At 39.9% G+C, this 21,241-nt stretch overlaps 1 protein-coding gene across 1 annotated transcript in view; it reads right to left on the minus strand.

Moving 5' to 3' along the window:
• SSH2 (slingshot protein phosphatase 2) overlaps nucleotides 1–21,241 on the minus strand; it is a 104,753-nt gene that overhangs the window by 18,596 nt on the left and 64,916 nt on the right. Inside the window, exons 7-10 of the mRNA XM_065896990.1 lie at nucleotides 17,847–18,041; nucleotides 14,165–14,258; nucleotides 13,902–14,030; nucleotides 4,173–4,219 (exon numbers count right to left, since the gene is read on the minus strand). Coding sequence (XP_065753062.1) covers nucleotides 4,173–4,219; nucleotides 13,902–14,030; nucleotides 14,165–14,258; nucleotides 17,847–18,041 — 465 coding nt within the window. The remainder of the gene's footprint in view (nucleotides 1–4,172; nucleotides 4,220–13,901; nucleotides 14,031–14,164; nucleotides 14,259–17,846; nucleotides 18,042–21,241) is intronic.

Raw genomic sequence — 21,241 nt, forward strand, 5'->3', positions numbered from 1 at the left:
AGTCACCAAAATTACCAGCAACAAAATTTTTTGGAAGTCATCTGTATTAAATCAGACTATTAATATGTACCTTAAGAAAAAAAAAATAGAAGGAAACATTCCCTCCTATCTTTCTAAATGCCAGGTTGTCAGTTTTTGCTCTATTACTCTCCTTAAACTACATGAAGGCAAGTGAGGCCAGGCTGGTAGGGTCAGAGGAAAGTTGGACTTAAAGCTCTCTTAACTCTCTAGGCTGCAGTCCTGGCTGCTATGGCAGCAGATGTGTCTGAGAGTTCTCCCAGGCTTGCAGAAAATGGTTTCTGTATCAAAAATTTCTTTTGCTATCTCTCTCACTGTGCAATCTCAATAAACGCTTCGGTTTAATCTGCCAAAGGATTACCTTTTCTCAGTGCTGTATGGACTTAGACACCACTGTTGTCAACTCCAACAGCACAGCACAGACTCACTCATTTCTCTCTGCAGAAGCTGCTTCCTGGCTTCCCTGGTGGCGCAGTGGTTGAGGGTCTGCCTGCCGATGCAGGGGACGCGGGTTCGTGCCCCGGTCCGGGAGGATCCCGCGTGCCGCGGAGCGGCTGGGCCCGTGGGCTGTGGCCGCTGGGCCTGCACGTCCGGAGCCTGTGCTCCGTGACGGGAGAGGCCACAGCAGTGGGAGGCCTGCGTGCCGGAAAAAAAAAAAAAAAAAAAAAAAGCTGCTTCCTTCTCAGAACCACACGTGGGGTTCTACAAACCCAATCACTGAAGTCAGAGAAATGACTACAAAAAGGGAGAGCCAAGCTAACCAATTCTGTGGTTAAGGTCAAGCAACCAAAATTTTTCTGGGACATGGGTTGAATCTGTTTTAACTTAGCATCAAAGTCCATTACTAGAAAGGATTTTTAATTTAAAAAGCAAGCTGGGCTTCCCTGTCGGTCCAGTGGTTAAGACGCGGCGCTTCCACTGCAGGGGGTGAGGGTTCGATTCCCTGGTCAGGGAACTAGGATCCCACATGCCGTGTGGTGCGGCCAAAAAAAAAAAAAAAAAAAAATTAAGAAAAAGCAAGCAACATGCACCTGTAGAAAACACTCCAGCTGTTCCCCAAAAGGTTACCACCATATGACCCCATAAGTCCTCTCCTAGGCATAAACTGAAGAGAAATGACAACATATGTCTACCCAAAGATTCATACATGAATGGTCGTAAGAGTATTCATAATAGCCAAAAAGTGGAAACAACCCAAAGGCCCATCAAATGATGAATGGGCAAATAAAATGTGGTGAGTATATATATCTCCATATAATGGAATACTATTTGGCAATAAAAAAGGAATGAAGTACTAATACATGGTACAACATTGATAAACCTTGAAAATACAATGTTAAGTGAAATAAACCATGCTTAAAAGACTACATATTGTATAATTTCATATAAATGAGATGTCCAGAATAGGCAAATCTATAGAGACAGAAAGTAGGCTAGTAGTTTCTAGGAGCTGAAGGGAGGAAGGGAAATTGGGGTGACTGCTAAAGGGTACAGGCTTTCCTTTTGGGTTGGAAAAAAATGTTCTGAATTGATTGTTGCACAGCTCTGTGAATATACTAAAAACCACTGAAGTACACATTTTAAAAGGGTGAACGATATATGTGAATTATATCTCAAAACTGTCAGAAAAAAAAGGCAAGCACACTTCCTCTTATTTCATTTAAAATAAAAATGAACAACCTTCCCATCCCCAATCCCATACTTCAGTAATGGATTATAGCAGGACAGGGTTTCCCAATCTTTTTCATTACAGAAGTCTAGTCAGCCACTACCAATTGGAAATGGCACTCCTCGAAACTTCTCTGTCATTCTTACACTTCATTGTAAGCTATTCCTTACAATGCTTTGTAAGGAATAGCATTTTACTTGGAGTTCTAAAGTAAGTGGATTGGGAGAAAATGGCCTTATTGTCAAAATTACACTTGAAAAATCCCTTATATCATCCACAGGGGGCAATATACATGTTTTGTGTACAGATCCCTGAACTATAATTCTTGATCCACTGAAGTTTTTTTTTTTAAATAAATTTATTTAATTTTTATTTATTTATTTTTTGGCTGTATTGGGTCTTCGTTGCTGCGCACAGGCTTTCTCTAGTTGCGGCAAGCGGGGGATACTCTTCGTTGCGGTGCAAGGGCTTCTCATTGCAGTGGCTTCTCGTTGCGGAGCATGGGCTCTAGGCGCACGGGTTTCAGTAGTTGTGGCATGCAGGTTCAGCAGTTGTGGCTTGTGGGCTCTAGAGCACAGGCCCAGTAGTTGTGGTGCACGGGCTTAGGTTAGTTGCTCCACGGCAGGTGGGACCTTCCCGGACCAGGGCTTGAACCCATGTCCCCTGCATTGGCAGGTGGATTCTTAACCACTGTGCCACCTGGGAAATCCTTCTTCATCCGTTAAAGTTTAAGCACCAGTGAATTTAAGAAACAAGATCTAAGTAGATGTCTGAGCATCTAACCATACTTGTCTTTTTTCTGTGTTCTATAATTTAGCATTGTAAGTAGTAAATGAGATAAACAGGTCTCATCTCCAGCTGGGGATATAAGTCAAAAGTCAAAGTGGATATATGCATGAAGCGATTCTAATGCGTTTGGCAGGCAGTGCTCTATCAAATCTCAGATTTCATATTAAACACTGTATCAGGTGCTAGTTTCCTGCAGGTCACATTCTGTCAATTTTTCTACCATTCCTTCACATTTACCGGGCACCCTTTTGATATAAGGCTCTGAGCTAGGTATGTTTCACACAAAACTAAGATATGGTCTCTGCTTTCAAGAACTTCTGATTCAATCCTTATCAACTTAAATTTTCCAGGTTCTATTTAATTTCATACCTTAATATTAAGTAACCAGATTTCCATCCCCCCCGCCCTAAGAACTCTTTGTATAATCACTTGGCTTCCTTTCTTCTGAGGGAAAAGTAGGAAGTATGCATCTAATCACGTTAAAGACAACCAGAAGGCTGACTTGTAGCTGAGAAAACAGGCAGCCAGCAACCAGTCAGGGAGTCATCACTATCTCTTGAGTCTCAGTAGGTCTTATCTCTGTCCAAAATGAAGAGTTAGAATGGCCAATTTCCAGACATGATTTTCTCTTCTCTTATTGGAATGAGCTGACCTCCTAAGGCTGAGTTCAATGAAAGATTTAGGCATTAGCTAAGAAGTGAAAAGGGAAGAATGGCAGCTTTTTGCTTGCTGAATGTTCACTGTGGTCTCAGTTGCTTCAATCAAACTCATAACCATGCCGCTTAGGAACACATTTCCTACTACAAGGTCAGTCTTCTTGTTCAATTTTACACTGTCTCTTTTATATTTATAACCTACTTAGTCTTCATGCACCTTACTATAAAAGGATAGGAACTGAGTCTTATTTTTCTTTGGATCCCTAGCATCTAGCACTGTGCTTGGCCTACAGAAGTTGCTCAGTAAATGTTTAATACAGGCCTGTGAACCCAGCATATGCAGTTCTGTGTACTCTTACATAAAAATAGGAACCAAAGTCTAGAGAGACAGTAAAAAGATCAGTGGTTGCCAGGGGGTGGGGGTGGGGAATAAACGGACAGAGCACAGAGGATTTTTAGGGCACTGAAAATACTCTGTATGATGCCATCGTGATGGACACATGGTCATTATACATTTGTCCAAAGCCATAGAACGTACAGCACTAAGAGTGAACTGTAACGTGAACTATGGACTTCAGATGATTACCAGGTGTCAATGTAGGTTCATCAGTTGTAAAAAATGTACCTCTCTGGTGGGGATGTTGAGAATGGGGGAGACTATGCATGTGTGGGGCAGGGAGTATATGGGAGCTCTCTGTACCCTCCCCTCAATTTTGCTGTGAACCTTAAACTGCTCTTAAAAAAAAAAAAAAAAAAAAGGGAGTCAATAACTAGATTTGCTTTTAAACAGCATGAAAGGCTTGCACATTTGTTTTTGAAAGCCTTTCCACTGAAACAGTTGATCTTTCTTCGGAGGTGGGGGGATGAAACAGTGGGAGAATAGCCATTTTAATTTTTATTAAATTATACCCAGTAAGAATCAACTGGAAGCAACTCTTAAGCTTAAAGTTACTCACTGACACCTCTCTGACGGGAAAATGTAAAGATAAAACAGTGATTTCTGCGACATGGGGGTGTCAGCAATTGCTCTGTGTGCTTACCCTCGGTTCTGCAAATCCTCTAAGTTAGAGGCATTCCATTCCGAGCCCTGTGGAACCAAAAAGACAAGGTTAGAGAGTATTAGCCAATGAACCGAATACAATACTTGAAAAGGAGTCCTGTGAGGGAAGAAACAGTTTCTAAAAAGAAGGCCAATAACATCTACCAAGTTTCCTCTCTCAGTGCCAGGTACTTTATATGCTATCATATTCAGTTTCCACAAATGATAGAGTAAGAAAGTTACCTTCACTTTTTAGAGATATGAAAACCAACCCTTATAGAATTCAGATAATATCTGCTCAAGATCACATTGCTGGAAAGGTTTCTTTGACCATTCTCCAATCTAAGTTAAATGTAGTCCGTCACTCTTGTTTATAGTAGTCTATTTTATCAATAGCATGCATCACTATTTTTACTTGTGTATTTATTTACGTGCTTATTTACTACCTTTCTCCTCCACTATAATACAAGCTTCTTGAGGGCAGCAACCAGGTCTCTTGTTCTCTAAGGAAACTCCTGCACAGTGCCTGGCACCTCGCAGGTATTCTTAAATGAACAAAGTGGCATTACTATGAATTAAAACTGGATTTCATTTTAAAACCCCCACTTTTTCTAGTGCATTATGTTGCATCTAAGAAACTGGGATGGTACGGTGTGTGTGTATGTCTGTGGGGGAGAGAGTGAAAAACAGTCAAACAAATGAGAGAAACATGATGTGCAAAATTTAAAGGAAAATGTCTCTATAGATTATCTGCAAGATACATCAATTGTTAATATTTTGCCATATTTGCTTTCTTGCTGTCCTTCCCTTTCTTTCAATATATATCATACTTTTTTTTTACCCGAACCATTTAAGTAACTTGAGCATCATGACACTTCAATACTTGATTATGTATCATTTAAGAACAAGAATATTCTCCTATATAATTCCATTTCTGCAACCAAGAAAGATAACATGAATACAATAATAATCTAACATATCATCTATATTTGAATTTTAAAAATTGCCCTCAAAATGTCCTTTGTATTCATTCAATCAAGAATCAGACTGTGCATTTAGTTGCCATGTCTCTAATCTAGAACAGTCGACCCCTGTGCCTTTAGTTATTTTGTCTTTCATGATACTGACAATTTTGTAGACTACAGGTCTGTAATACTGGAGAGCTCCCCACAACCTGGATTTATCTGATTGTTTCCTGATGACTAGATTCAGGTCAAACATTCCTGGCAAGAATATGACAAGGGAGGGCTTCCCTGGCGGCGCAGTGGTTAAGAATCCGCCTGCCAATGCAGGGGACACGGGTTCAAGCCCTGGTCTGGGAAGATCCCACATGCCGCGGAGCAACTAAGCCCGTGCGCCACAACTACTGAGCCTGCGCTCTAGAGCCTGTGTGCCACGACTGCTGAAGCCCATGTGCCCTAGAGCCCGTGCTCCATAACAAGAGAAGCCACCGCAATGAGAAGCCCGCGCACCACAACGAAGAGTAGCCCCCGCTCACTGCAATTAGAAAAAGCCCGTGCACAGCAACGAAGACCCAACACAGACAAAAATAAATAAAATAAATTTATATAAAAAAAGAATATTACAAGGGAGATATTGTGTACTTCGTACTGCATCAAATCATGAGGCACATAATGTCAGTTTGTCCCATTATTTGTCAGGCTGAGTTTGAATTCTTGGTAGATACCTTTGTGCCTGCCACATCCCTCTATTGTAAAGGTTCCTTTGAAATTAATTAGTAGTCTGTAGTAATCTTTGAAGCCGTGTGAAAGGCAAAGTAATCTTTTTGCCCTATGATTTCAGCATCAATTGCCGATCTTGCCCAAATGAATTATTCTACTGGAGGTTACAAAATGGTAATTTTCTAATTCCATCATTCCTTCTGCAAGTTAGCTGACATTCTTCTGTAAAAGAGTGTCACCTAATCAATCATCACACCCTTTATTGAAGTGTCACTATGGACTCTTGAATTCTTTTTCTATTTAGAACGTTATAATCCATTACCATCTTTTTTTTTGGACATGCAGATTGTCCGGAATTTGGTCAGTGGGAATCTCTTCAAACAGGTTCCTTTTGATATGATTCCATTAGTCTTTGAGCGCATCCATGCTTTGTAGTACAAAAAGTTGTTCCGGATTCACTTTGTGAGTAGAATCAGCCAGTTCCCCAAGAAGCCCTGGTTTCTTTTAGTGAAGAATGATATTTTGTAACCAAGATCTGGGCATTAATTAGGTATGCTCCTAACTACTGGGTGTCATTGTTTCTAAAACGTTTCAGTGGTCAGATCTAGGAAATATTTCTAAAAAAATACTGTTTATATTTTTACCTTCAACTGAAATTAATTCAACACCACAAGGTTCTTTCTTGCCTCTCCCACACTGTTTATATATCTCCTTACTCCACGGTGAGAAGTTTGGTTCCCAAAAACTCATTTACTCTACTTACAAAATAGTTTTAACATTATTACACCAATACCAAAACCAATAACAAAAATGTTAAGTTCAAATTTTCTTTGCATTTCTTTTTTTTTCCTTATTATATCCCACTAAGGGGTACAATTAGAGTATTATGCTTAAGTTATTGGAATTAATTTCTTTCTGTGAGGTTATCAATTTGATACATATTTGGGTTCATTTGCTCCTGTTTATATTCAATTTTAGGGTGTGTTTTTTCTTCCATGTTTTCCATTTCTTTGAATATACAAGACTTTTTTTTTTTGGCGGGGGGGTGGGGGTGGGGGGGTGCGGTTACGCGGGCCTCTCACTGTTGTGGCCTCTCCCGTTGCGGAACACAGGCTCCGGATGCGCAGGCTCAGCGACCATGGCTCACGGGCCCAGCTGCTCCGCGGCATGTGGGATCTTCCCGGACCGGGGCACGAGCCCGTGTCCCCTGCATCGGCAGGCGGACTCTCAACCACTGCGCCACCAGGGAAGCCCTATACAAGACTTTTATAATACTGAAAGTCAAAAGTTTATTAAAAAGTAAACTTGAAGTCTCACTCCCACCCCCATCTCCTCAATCCCCATGGGTAACCGTTTTTATTAGTTTGTGGCTTATTCTACCTATGTTGTATTTTGAAAAAAATATAAGCAAATATATACTTACCACTTCTGAATTACACAAAAGTACTTTACTACATATGCTTTTATTGTTCTTTGCTTTCTTCACTTTGCAATATCTCCTCAGACCCACTCCACATCACAGTGCCACTTTCCCCATAGCCTTGCCAACAAAATGTGTGGTTAAGCTTTTGAATCTTTTCCAAACTGATAGGCGTGAAATGTTATCTTGGTGTAATTTTAATTTGCATTTCTGTTTAGCGTAAAAGTGAGCAACTCTTCAATGTTTCAGGTCTATTTTCTATCTTTGAGCTGTATGTTCATGTCTTTTGAAAAGGCAAACATTTAAAAATAAGAATTTATCTATTTCAGAATAATGCATTAAGTGGAATTTAGCTTTATAAGACTCAGGTTCAAGTCCCAACTCCCCCTCTGACTGGGGGACCTTGGGCAAACTGCTTAACCTCTCTGTTTTCACTTTTCTTATCTGTAAAATGAAACACTCCTCCCACCCTAGTCCTAGGAATCTAATGGATAGCTTCCCCTCAAACTACAAATATAAAGTTTCTCCCCATTCCTTTTGCCATGTAAGAATACAAAGAGAAGTCTGTGACCTGGAAGAGGGCCCTCACCTGACCATGCAGGCACACTGGTCTCAAGACTTCCAGCCTCTCCAGAACTGTAATAAGTTTCTATTGTTTATAAGCCAACACCTCCCGCCCCTCCCTCACACTTCTTTCATATTAAAATGGAAAACCCTCTCTCCATCCTAAATCCTCCTCTGGACACTGTCCTTTTCCTTTTCCTGAAAGGAAATCTAATACTCACTTTCTAAAATTCCCCATCTAATACTTTCTACAATTCCTCATTTCCCATGTATCTCAACCCACAGCACTGTGGCTTCTGCCCTCATCACTCTTGCTAATGACCTCTTCTAATTGTCTAATCCAGAGGTCACCTCTGTAACCTTATTCCACTGGCCTTCTATGAGTATCTATCTTGATATGGTCATCACTCCCTCCTTATGGAATTAGATCAGACTGCACAAATATCTAGCCTCATGCCTGGCACAACAAAGAGGATCAACAAATGCTTGTTGAATAAATCATCAAATGAGATAAGTAAATGAAGCACTCTGAAAATTGTCAAGTGTTATGTAAGCACTATCTTCGTATTACAAGTGATCTGTAATTTGGCCATCGAACTTGGAGATCTCAAGGATGCTATGTTGAAGTACATTTAGGAAAATTGTCAGTAAGTGACGGATGACTGATCTTTTCTACAGACCAGGGCTCACCTGACTTGCTTTAAAAAATATATAAGAGGTTCTAAAGACTCTGTGCTCAAACTTAGAAAACTGGCTCCCATACCAAAGAAAGAGGCAAGAATTATTTTTTTATAAAAAGGACTTTCAAGGAGACAGAAGCCAAGCAATAAGGGTTGAGTGGCTAAATTGGAGCCAGGGAAATGTGACCACCTCACTCCTTAATTTAGAAATCTAAATCCTCTGCGGAATTCTGTACAGCTAGATGGAAATAACCCTGATGTGATGGTAAAAGTCCATGGTTTTCATCTACCTGTCCAGAGAAACTTCAAACTGACAATCTGAAATGACACATATCCAGAAACAAAATAAATTAAACTCATCAGCTACTGACTCAGTGAAGCCCATGTAAAGTGACTTGGGCTGTGCTCAGGGCTGTTTCAGGTTCAACCTGAAAGAACTGGAATCAACATGGTGTAATTACTTTTCTGTCCTCAATACAAATGCCATGCATATTAGCCCCCTTGGATCCTCAACAGACTCAATCTCTTTTTTTTCCTCCATGCTTCTCAGGCAGTGACATAATTCCATGGGGGTTTTCGGTAAGTTCTATGTAATTATGCAGAGCATATTTTAATTGTATGGAAGTGTAAAATGAAATCTTGAAACTATACTGTAATACATTTTAAAAAAATAAATTTATTTATTTTTGGCTGCGTTGGGTCTTTGTTGCTATGTGTGGGCTTCCTCTAGTTGCGGCAAGTGGGGGCTACTCTTCGTTGCAGTGTGCAGGCTTCTCATTGCAGTGGCTTCTCTTGTTGTGGAGCACGGGCTCTAGGCACGTGGGCTTCAGTAGTTGTGGGGCATGGGCTTAGTTGCTCTGTGGCATGTGGGATCTTCCCAGACCAGGGATCGAACCCATGTCCCCTGCACTGGCAGGCAGATTCCTAACCACCCCGCTCCTACAGTTTTTAAATAAGTTCACTTCCACCTTTCACTCTGGTTCACCTACACTGTACTCTGGCCCAAAGACTGAAGTGACTGATTTCTTTTAAAATGTTATCCTCAGTACATGCACCCCAGTGTTCACTGCAGCACTGTTTACAATAGCCAAGACATGGAAGCAACCTAAATGTCCATCAACAGAGGAGTGGATAAAGATGATGTGGCATATATACAATGGAAGATTATTCAGCCATTAAAAGGATGAAATAATGCCATTTGCAGCAACATGGATGGACCTAGAGATTGTCATACTGAGTGAGGTAAGTCAGAAAGAGAAAGAGAAATATATGATATCCCTTATAAGTGGAATCTAAAAAGAAATGATACAAATGAACTCATTTACAAAACAGAAACAGACTCATAGAGAACGAACTTATGGTTACCAGAGGGGAAGGGTGGGGGGAAAGGATAGTTAGGGAGTTTGGGATCAATATGTACGCACTGCTATATTTAAGATGGATACCCAAAAAGGACCTACTGTATAGCACAGGGGCCTAACTGTGCTCAAAGTTATGTAGGAGTCTGGGGGAGAATGGATACATGTATATGTATGGCTGAGTTGCTTTGCTGTGTACCTGAAACTATCACAACATTGTTAATCGGCTATGCTCCACCCCCACCTCCCAAAAAAAGGGGAAGAATTCTGTAAGTTCCAAATTGGGGTGAAAACTAAAATTGCCTGAAGTAAAAAAAAAAAAAAAAAAAAAAAAAAAATGTTATCCTTAGGAAATAACCTTGTTGGGGTCCAAAAGTTCCAAGCAAAAAGAGGAGAGCACATCTATGGCAAAGAAGGATGACTGTACTGGGGGTTCTGCGAAGATCATACAACTCGAGATAATCTTCAAGGATTCGTATCCCTGTCCAAATCTTTATGATACCATACCTACAGCCTCAATGCTGTGAGTCACTTTACTGTGGCAGCCAGGCACAGGATCGATAACTTTTTCTTCTAAAAAGTTAATGCTACACATCTCCAGTTGAGGGGCAAAAATCATGAATATGAGACAATTTTTCTTTGAAACCAAAACTCTACTTTAAAAGGATTTGTAATGTCAAATCTTGAAAAGGATACAATCAGCAGTAAAATTCTGACTTCTTTCTCATTCACAAACAACATTACCGGTTGCCTGTCCAATATGACTGTGTTTCCCTAATTTAACTAAGAATGCTGCCTGCCTTTCTGCAAAGGCTCTCTGTTCACATCTAGCATTTTCTCAGCCAAATCGGACAGCCTCCAGGAGAGCTGTTGATACGAGATTTGGTTGGCAAAGGCTTCCAGCTCAGAGAAGTAGTACACTCTTAAGGGTGTGGAAGAACTGCTTTTTCTGGAAATACCCTGGCTTCCAACCAATCAATCCTGGCTTCTCGCTGCAGATTTTCTTTAAACTACGCTCTATACTTTTCTTCTGCATATCAGCTGGACACCTTTCCAAATAAACATCTCTGTGCAGTGCACTACTAAGCCGAGCATTCTTCCAAAGGGAGGGGAGAAATCCTGCTGCATCCGTTCACACAATCTGCTTGCGCTCCAGGCATGGCAGCTACGCACAAGATGAAATGACTTTGCAGAAAATTAACAACACCACTTACAGTTTGGATAAAACCTCTTTTTCCGTGTCAACTGCTGGGAAAGCCAGCAGAGCACAGACTCACTGGAGAAGAAACAGGGGTTTGGACACAGGATATGGTGGTACAAACAAAGGGAAATACAATAAGATGTTTAGACAACCTGTTCATGCACTTATTTTGTTGGATAAGAGTTAAATTCCAGGATTCTCCAGTTTGAAAGTTTTTTTCCCAAATAAGAAAAATATTCACAATGCAAAGAACATGTCCATTCTCAAGAAAACAGAATTATATCTGAAGCTGAATACATTTTCCTTTTTTCAAAAATATGTACATAGATACATATTAAAAAAGTAATAAAGAACTAGAAGGCAATATTATATAATGAAAGATAATCGTGCTTATCTCTCTTGGTGTTGATTAAATGTCATTTATTGTCTTCTGAAGTTGCCTAAATTTTCTATAACGAACATGAATTATTTTTGTAATAAGAGAAAAACCCAAGACAGAAGACTACACCAATAATCATGAAATAATAGGATGAATTTAGTGATACAAATACTCAAATGCATTTCTAGTTGATTAGCGACTTATTTGGGGAGAACTGGATTGTTTTTTCTGCTTAGAGTACTATTAAAATTTATCTATATGTCCTAAAATAGTACCATTTGAGGAAGGGGTAAGGAGAAGGTAGTTCTTGAGGGGGTGGCATCAGAGACACAGGGAAGCATGTCTGAAATTAAACAGTTAGTGACTGAATTTGATATTCATCATGTCTACGTCATTTTAGGTATTAAGATCTAAGCTCAATGGGAAAGCAACTTCCAAGTTTATAGCTTTGGTCACTTTCAAACGAGTTATTTTTGGCTACAGGCACTTGCCCTTCATAAAAATTAGTCACGTTACATGGAGACAGTTGGGGGCAGGGTCCATTTGAATGAGTGACTCATAAGTTTTCTATGCACAACACAAAAATTATTTCCAAGGATACAAGAGCAGGGAATACATGAACCCTCATGGAATTACACACAAAAGACAACAAAGCCAGGTGCTACACAAATGGAAAGGTCCGTGACAGTTTTGCCGAATGATCTACGTTGAGAAATGGCAACACACACTGGTCAAGTTAAAGTAAAGAAGAGAAGCTCCCCTCCCAGCTCACAGCTTTTCATAGGTAATTTCATAGCTAAACACCACCATGAATCACTTGACAAGCATACGTACTCCAAAGTGTCAACAAGTTAATTCAGGGCACAAGCCTTCAATGGCGTGAAGTCTGACTGCTTGGTGAAATAAACTCTTATATTCAGGGTGAGATGATGCAGTTTAGTCAGTTCCTGTGCATATTTATTCCTCTTCTCTCCTGTTTCCCACCTTCTAATCACTTCACAAATGTGCTTACCAGAGAAACGAAGTGAAATTCAAACCAATCGATTTAGTTCCTTGTTAGCATTTTTAGTCAAAGTATGTGGGAATTGGAAATAACAGTGAGGTTTTGGTGTTCCCCACTGACTTCAATTATCCTTGTTATCCTTGTTCCCACTACCATGTACAGATGAAAACTAGAACTCTTTAACATTTGGGAGATAAATAGGTCTTAGGATTTTAGAAGCTTTCCTAATCCATCTGTCAGAGAGGTCTTCTTGGGCTAATCAGAAGCCACTGAATGTTCAGGTACCATGAAGAACAATTTTAAATCACTGAAGATTTGGTAATCAAAAAGTAATTGAGGGGGCTTCCCTGGTGGCGCAGTGGTTGAGAGTCCACCTGCCGATGCAGGGGACACGGGTTCGTGCCCCGGTCCAGGAAGATCCCACATGCTGCGGAGCGGCTGGGCCTGTGAGCCATGGCCGCTGAGCCTGCACGTCTGGAGCCTGTGCTCCGCAACGGGAGAGGCCACAACAGTGAGAGGCCCGTGTACCGCAAAAATAAAAAAAAAAAAAAGTAATTGAGGGACTAAAAATGTAGCTACAAGGTTCCAAATGTTTTAAAAGTCCAATAGTCTTTGTTATAAGTAGTTTTCTAGGGGGCTTCCCTGGTGGCACAGTGGGTGGGAATCTGCCTGCCAATGCAGGGGACACGGGTTCGATCCCTGGCCCGGGAAGATTCCCACATGCCGCGGAGCAAGTAAGCCCATGTGCCACAAATACTGATCCTGCGCTCTAGAGCCCGTGCTCTGCAACAAGAGAAGCCACAACAATGAGAAGCCCGCGCACCACTCGCTGCAACTAGAGAAAGTCTGCGCACAGAACAAAGACCCAACACAGCCAAAAATCAAAACAAATAAATAAATACATTTAATAAAAAAAAAAAAAAAAAAAGAAAGTAGTTTTCTGCTCTCTTCAGATATATCAGATCTTAGACCCATTTGGCAGATTTAAAAGAGTGACCTCAAAAAGGATCATTCTTTTTTGGGGATACACTGTATAAAACTACTGTGGACTGGTCTGCTTTGTGGCTCTATTATGTAGGACAGATGAGATCTTTAACAACCCATGGGCAAGAAAGGCCTGATCTGTAGCATTTGCCAATTTCCTCGGTGTAAATTTTCCCACCATAGTCAATTGATGTCACTGAGGAATTGGGAAGAGATGAGCAGAAGCACACCATTATATAACATTTCCACCATACAATAGATGTAAATAACCTTAAGAGCACAGATAATTGTAAAATGTAGTAAAATACAGGAAGTGATGAGGTTTGAGTATTTATGACCTTTGTTTTTAATGTAAGTTACATTTTATCTAAATATAATAAAATTTGATAATTGCCCCCGCCTCCATGAGTTGGTATGGACTAGCCCCAGCACACCCTTTAAAGTGGCCCTAGGACTTACCAAGAACACGTGCTCAAATATCTGTGTAGGGCTATCCATCTGACCAAGGATCACTATCATTTCATTATCTATAAATTCCTTGAATTCTCGCAAGTTGCACACCATTTGCATTTCCAATTCAGTTCGTATCTGAAACAGAGATGACATTTTGTACTAATCTCTGAGAAGTCCCCCTGGACTTTCAATCACTCACCATTTCTAGCCCCACTCCTATTATCATTCTACCTCTAGCCTTGGAACAATGGGGACTCAAGGTCTCTTACCTCTTTGGATGTGATATTCTCCAAATCCTTCTGCATCATAATCTCCCTTAATTTGGTTTTAATTAGCCTTTCTGTTCGCTCACGTTCAGTTGGTCTGAGAAGAGAGAAATGGTGATTTTTCTTAGGCAGGAATTTGACCAAGTCAATTAATGTGCCATCTGATTATGTTTCCAAACTGGCAGACCTTCCCTTTGTTACCCTTAAATTTATATTCTGGAGGCATGGGAAAAAGAAAATTATACTTTAAAAAGTTTCTTTTCAGAATGTATAGAATATAAACATGTAGAGATTATTACTTGAAGAGATTGTACATGTCTAATAGCCCATAAATATATTCACGTATACAGATCCAAGAAGGAGTAAAAGACAAATAGGCTATACTGAGTGTAATACTTTAATGGAGGACCATTTCCCATCAAGTACCCCTGAGTACCACTTGCTGAGCTAGAGTACCAAGCTGGGAAGACCAGTGGTGCGACCTACTATGGAACTGGGTCTTCTGTAGCTTAAAAATGCCACCCAATGCTGACCATCTGTTGCTACGGTTCTAGAAAAATGCGAAAGAGAGAAGAGTGATTTCTTCCTTCTTCAATGAAGCAAATTCTGTTCCAAAATGGATTTTAAGGATTAGCTACCTGGAGTACTCCATCCAAAATGTTTTCTTTTTCACAAAAGCTCTCACCAATATCTGTGAAATTATTATCCCCATTTTACAGATAAAGGAAATAAACAGCTAAAAGGTTAAATGACATGCCAACCGTCACTTTCACTGGCAGGAGACCCAGAACTCTCCATCCAGCCTAACACTCTACCTGCAAGATTATGTTGCTTCCCTTAGTCTTCTGACTCTCTTAAAAACAAAAATTTCCCTTGGAACCTTACTATGAAATCAAACTAGGAAGGTGATTCTCCAATTACTGGAAAGATACTGGTTCAACATAACTAGATGCTTCTCTCTAAAAGCATTATTTCATATTATGCAGAATTTGAGTGAGGCTAACAGAGAGTACTTTCTGTCTCATCTTTCCCTCCTACCAACTTGAGAAAGGTATCTGCCCTGTACTTCCTTATTTGGAGATGGAAATGGACTAAGCCTTCAGGCATCCTGCCTGCCCTTGCTGCCTACGGCCTTATCACTGGCTGCAAAAATAGCTTCAGTATAATCTCCAAAGATGGATGCTCTGACCCACAACCTTGGGGCTCCCCACCACTTGTACTCTTAGTTTCTCACGAACCCTGCAGAGTATAGCTAACGCCTCTGCCATTTCCCTGTCAATCGGCCAAAGCATCCCTGTCTTGACTAGGATTAACATTCTTAACCATGCTCCCCACCATTTTTCCTAGACATAGCTAATGGTAGAAAGTTATACATTTCAGTCTTCTACTAAAAATAAATATTGGTAAAAAACAAATTTTAGCACCTGTGTGCATCGGTTCAATTCCCTAGTTTAGCAGACTTTCTCCCAATCCTTCACACTTGTTGGGCCAGAGTGGTTTGGGAGCAGACATACCTGGGTTTTAATCCCAGCCCTGCTACTTACTAGTGGCATGACCTTGAACAAATACCTTCCCTTTGCTGAACCTCTGTTGCCTTTTCTATAAAATGTGAACAGTAATACTATTTGCCTCATGAGGTTTTTATGAGAATTAAATGAGATACCATGTATGAAGTGCCTGGCATAACATCTGATGTACACTGGAGGCACCATACACCTATGTTCCCTGCTCTACCTTCCTTGGATTTCAAAATATAAACTTTATTCACAGTAGAGCACTTAAGTACACTTTGACATACATTCTCCTCTGTAACCTCAGCATTATTTTTTAGGCTTTTCTAGTCAACTTAGGGAAGAAGAGGGAATGGAAAAGGCATTACAACACAAACATACTTTCTCCCTTGATTTCACTAGAGAAAAATCTGGAAAATACATATATACACAAAGAAAATAAAAATCACTGAAAATCCCCCTGTCATTATTAATACTCTCACCTACAGCTCTCAGTCTTTTTCTACCGACAGACATTTGTTTATTAAATATATCTTAAATTGTGGTTATATTGTACCTAGTAAGAATTAACATTTAATGAGCCTTTACCATGTGCCAGGGACTACATTTTACATTACTATTATTTTTTTTTTTGCTCAGGGATAGAGAGAGATTATGGGCAATTTTATTTTCTTTCCTTTTTGTGTTGTAATTTCCAAATCTTCTCTAATAAAATCAGGAAAAATGAAAAGTCTGATTTAAAATGTCCATTTATGAACAAGATGAGACATCCATTTCTCCAATACCCATCAACCAGTCATAAAGCATGAAATCAATAACACTGCCCACGATTCTGAAAGCCATACATACTATCCTTATCTTTTTAGTTACTGTGGAATCTTATTTATTTATGGCTGTGCTGGGTCTTTGTTGCTGCGCGCGGGCCTTCTCTAGTTGCGGTGATTGGGGGCTACTCTTCGTTGTGGTGCGCGGGCTTCTCATTGCAGTGGCTTTTCACGGGCTCTAGGCGCACGGGCTTCAGTAGTTGTGGCTCACAAGCTCTAGAGCGCAGGCTCAGTAGTTGTGGCGAATGGGCCTAGCTGCTCCACGGCACGTGGGATCTTCCCGGACCAGGGCTTGAACCCGTGTCCCCTGCACTGGCAGGCATATTCTGAACTGCTGCGCTACCAGGGAAGCCCCAGTTACTGTGCAATCTTGAAAGGACTAGAGCTACTAGTACTAACTGGTTCTCGTACCAATAATACCCTATACAAAAAAGCCTTCACTGTTTTTTTTGACTGTTCCATTCACACAATTCTTGGAAATTTCATCTTTCCTAGTAAAAAGCATTTATTATCTAAATTAAGCCTTTAAAAAAAGAATCACGAATTGTTTTGGTATCACTTTAGGAATCTGAAGGTGAAGGTTTGTGAGACCATTTAGCAAGTAGCTACTCTTCTTCCCCAGATGTAGAACACCTTGGAAGTGCAGAAAGATCAATTCAGAGCAAAATAAACATCCTGATTAATTTCCAAAGCAGGAGCTAAGTGTGAAAAAATTTCCAAAATAGTCACATAAGTTTCAACACATAGACCTAAAAAGGAAATAAACATCAGCTCCACCTTAGGCTATCCAATTTGTAGTACAGCAGGGAGATTTAATAAAAATGTTACAGACCTAACAAGGCAAATGTGGGGCTGAGTAAGACAGAAATTACAATATATATTTTTAAAAATTTGAAAAGAAATCAGTTAAAAATTAGCATAACAATGTAGGTATTCTAAATTGACTGGAAACATCTTGTTTTCTTAAGTATTAGCAACATCCCTCTAAAGCTTCTCTATGTCATTAATTTGCTTAGGAAATGCTTCTTTTAAGATAATGGAAGGTCAGACTTCAGCCTAACTCCTTTAAACTCAAATTTCAAATTAGTGGAATCTGAATTAATGGGATTTTATGGTATTGCAGATCTTAACTATGGAGACTCCACTGTGCCCAGGAGTGAAACTCTTCAGGCTTTTGCACACAACAGAAAGGACAGGTTTCTTTGCGAGGCAGATGTGTAGTGCAGACAATGACTAATATCACTGGTAAGGTTAATTCCCTAAGAGGAGAGATTAGGGAGGAACATGCTGGTTCTGACCCCCGAGAACGCAACAGAGAGGACTTCCATGATCCTCAGCAAGATGACTTACATGTCTGTGAAAAGAGCTGGAGAGTCAGGCCGGTGGGACTGCACATCCTGCATAGCATTCCATTCATTGACTGAGGATTGATCTGAGTTGATATGGCTCTCATAATAACTCACCCAGGTGAGAAACAGGCTGCCAGGGTAGTAGTTATGCATTCTGGCGACTTCACAAGCCTTGTGTAGACTCTGTAATGCAGACCTGAAAGATATGCTGGGAAATGAGCACTGGAGAACTGTGGGGATACCAAAAGGCCAATAATCCATGTGCTCCCCAAACTCTTCCAATTTTTAAATCCTATAGAGTTGGGCCTCTGGAGAATCTACTCCTTGGAATTCAAGAATCTCTGATTCTGATCATACTACATTATCTCTTCATAGCAATCAACTAGACATTTCTTGCTGAAAGATATGATGCATTATTAAGGCAGGGGGTAGAGGGGAGCAGGAGAACTGACAAGCTACCAGTGAAAAATAGGTCTGAGTACCTATGGAGCTCACAATCCTGTAGTTGGAACCACGCTGTGGCTACTGCCACTAGAGAAGTAAAGATCTACTTCATTTACTACACAAACATTTGTTTCTCTTGGCACAGAGTCACGTTAGAACATGTATTCCCTATGACTCTTAGAGGTTCCACAAAGATCACATAGACAGATGTTCCTAAGCCTTGAGGACAAGTCCTTTAATGCCCAGGATGTACTGATCTAATGACATCTGTCATTCTTGCTACCTTAGTCTCCTAGTCTTTTTAAACCATTTATTCATACACTTGAGCTACTTTCTAAGAACAGCTCTGGTTATACTGAGACTAATTAAATCTCTGACTCTGAACTCAGGAACTCAAGCAGGATAAACAAAACTGAAAAGTACCTTTTTGGTTATATACTTGGGAAAACTAAAGCCAGAAATGCTAGGAAGAGTTATACAAGAGCAGGCATCTTTCTATGTTTTTGTTTACTGATTTGTCTCAAGTGCCTAAAAGAATGCCTTCTTTAAAAAAAATAAAAGAATGCCTTCTAGTTCAAAGTTGGAGCACAGTTAAAATTTATTGAATGAAATGTCTTATTAGCTATAAACTAATGTCTCTCTCCTAAGGGAAGAGGATAGTATGCGAGTACTCTGTGGCCAATCTATACCCATCTTTTTCTTAAAAATGCCTTTTTATTATTTTTTTTCTTTCATAACAAATGTGATCATGCTCATTTTAGAAAATTTAGGGACCTCAGGTAAACGGCAGAAATATCCTTAATCTGACTGCCCAGAAATAACCACTGTTGGTCTCTGCAGAGATCTAAAATAAAGATGATCATATTCTGCACACCATTTAACTTTTTCTTTTACTATACACCTTGTCGTCAACATCTTTCCAGGTCAATAAATATTCTTCAACTAGATAATTTTTAATGGTTGCATAATATTTAGAAACATGGATGTACCATAATTTAACTGATTCCTATTATTTTAGCCATTTAAATTGCTTTCCTTTTTATTTTTTTTTTGCGGTATGTGGGCCTCTCACTGTTGTGGCCTCTCCCGTTGCGGAGCACAGGCTCCGGACACGCAGGCTCAGCGGCCATGGCTCACGGGCCCAGCCACTCCGCGGCATGTGAGATCTTGCCGGACCGGGGCACGAACCCATGTCCCCTGCATCGGCAGGCGGACTCTCAAGCACTGCGCCACCAGGGAAGCCCCCTAAATTGCTTTCCATTTTTTGCTACTATTAGAACACTGACAAACATTCTTATAGTTAAAAATTTGCACACACCCTTATTACCTTAGGATAAATTCTTAGAAGCACAATTACTATGTCAAAGGGCATACAAAATGATACAGCAAGCTGGCAAATCATTCTCCAGAAAGGTTGTTCCAGTTTATTTTCCCACAAGTAAGTCTATGACAATGTTGTTCCTTAAGTCCTTGTCAACCCCATAAAATGTAAATTAAAAAATAAAATCAAGACCAATTTCATGAGAAAAAACATGCCAGTCCATTTTTACTAGGGAAACAGATTTTCCCGTAAGAACAAAGTTGCAGAATCTTTTCAAATGTCTCCTTTTACTTAACGTAAGCCAAATTCTCAGAATTCTCAGCAAATTTCAGTTTCTTACACAGATTCAAAGGTAAAAGCCAGCTTAGTGCAATGTACAGGATATTCAATGCATGTTTTCTTCATCCAGGAAACACATGCTTCAAAAGCATATGCCACAAGTGTCTGGCGCAAATGTCCTAAACACGCTCAAGGCATAACCAGCTCATACTCCAGCTGCATACAGGAGAGTGAGGCTGCAGTAACTACTTCCCTGTGAAGGAAACACCTGGTCTAAATGCTGCTTTGATCCATACATCATCTTTTTCTTTTCTTTTGTTTTTCTTTTGTGACTTTCAGTTCACTACTCCTCATGTGGTACACCAAAAAAAGTTTATTCCGCAATAAGCCAACAGACCTAGAACTAGTCAGTCTACTTTAGAACATCAAAGCTTGAATTACTTGAATCCTTAAGGATTAAGACTGCTTTGTACTCCTCCCCAAAATATAACTGAAAACACTGCATTTATGGGACTTAGGACTTATGGGTTTTACCTGGTATAGGTCAGTTGCTTTTAATGGACCCTTAGTCAAAAGAGGTCATAAGTTTTCTATGAGAAATTTATCTGTGAAATATGCCCTTAAATCTAAAAATTGGTCTAAACACATAACCTGAAACTCTGTCCTATCTCAATTACTGCATGAAATAAGATTTAATTGTTCAGCTGACTCTCTTTTAGGACCGCACCCACTTCAAGCCTATCAATCCTGTTATTCAGGGGTAAGGTATCTCCCTGGAGTCTTTTTCAGGCTCCTTTATTTCTTGTTTGGCTTGCATTCTGCTCATTCTACTCCTCATGGGGACTTCCACTATACAACAGGCAACTGAATGAGGAACTGAAATTCAAATCGCTGACTGGGGGATGACTCTGAATCTTAGAGTCACATCATTCCCTGTTTATACTGGATCATTTTTCTAGATAATCTAGAACAAGAGAATAAGAATCTATTCTGTCGAAACGTAAGAGATACTCTTAGGCCAGTTATATAACCTCTCCAAACTTTGGTTTTCTCACCCATAATAAGGAGCTAATAATACTATTTTGGGGAGTTGGTGTGATGATTAGATGTATTCCATGTAAAGCACTAGGCTCAATGCCTGACATATATAGTAAGTAACCCAAAAGTGTCAGTACACCAGCTGATGGTTATTAACAACTACAATGTTTTTTCTAGGCTTTATTTGCATTATGTAAATAGTCTCACAAACAGTTGCCAGCAATTAAATGGAAACTTGTCGATGTATAATATAACTCCATCAATGCTATCCCTGATTACCTGAAGAAAGGGGAAGTTAATGCATAGTTGTGAAT

The sequence above is a fragment of the Phocoena phocoena genome, chromosome 19 (assembly GCF_963924675.1).
Source record: "Phocoena phocoena chromosome 19, mPhoPho1.1, whole genome shotgun sequence".
Taxonomy (NCBI): domain Eukaryota; kingdom Metazoa; phylum Chordata; class Mammalia; order Artiodactyla; family Phocoenidae; genus Phocoena; species Phocoena phocoena.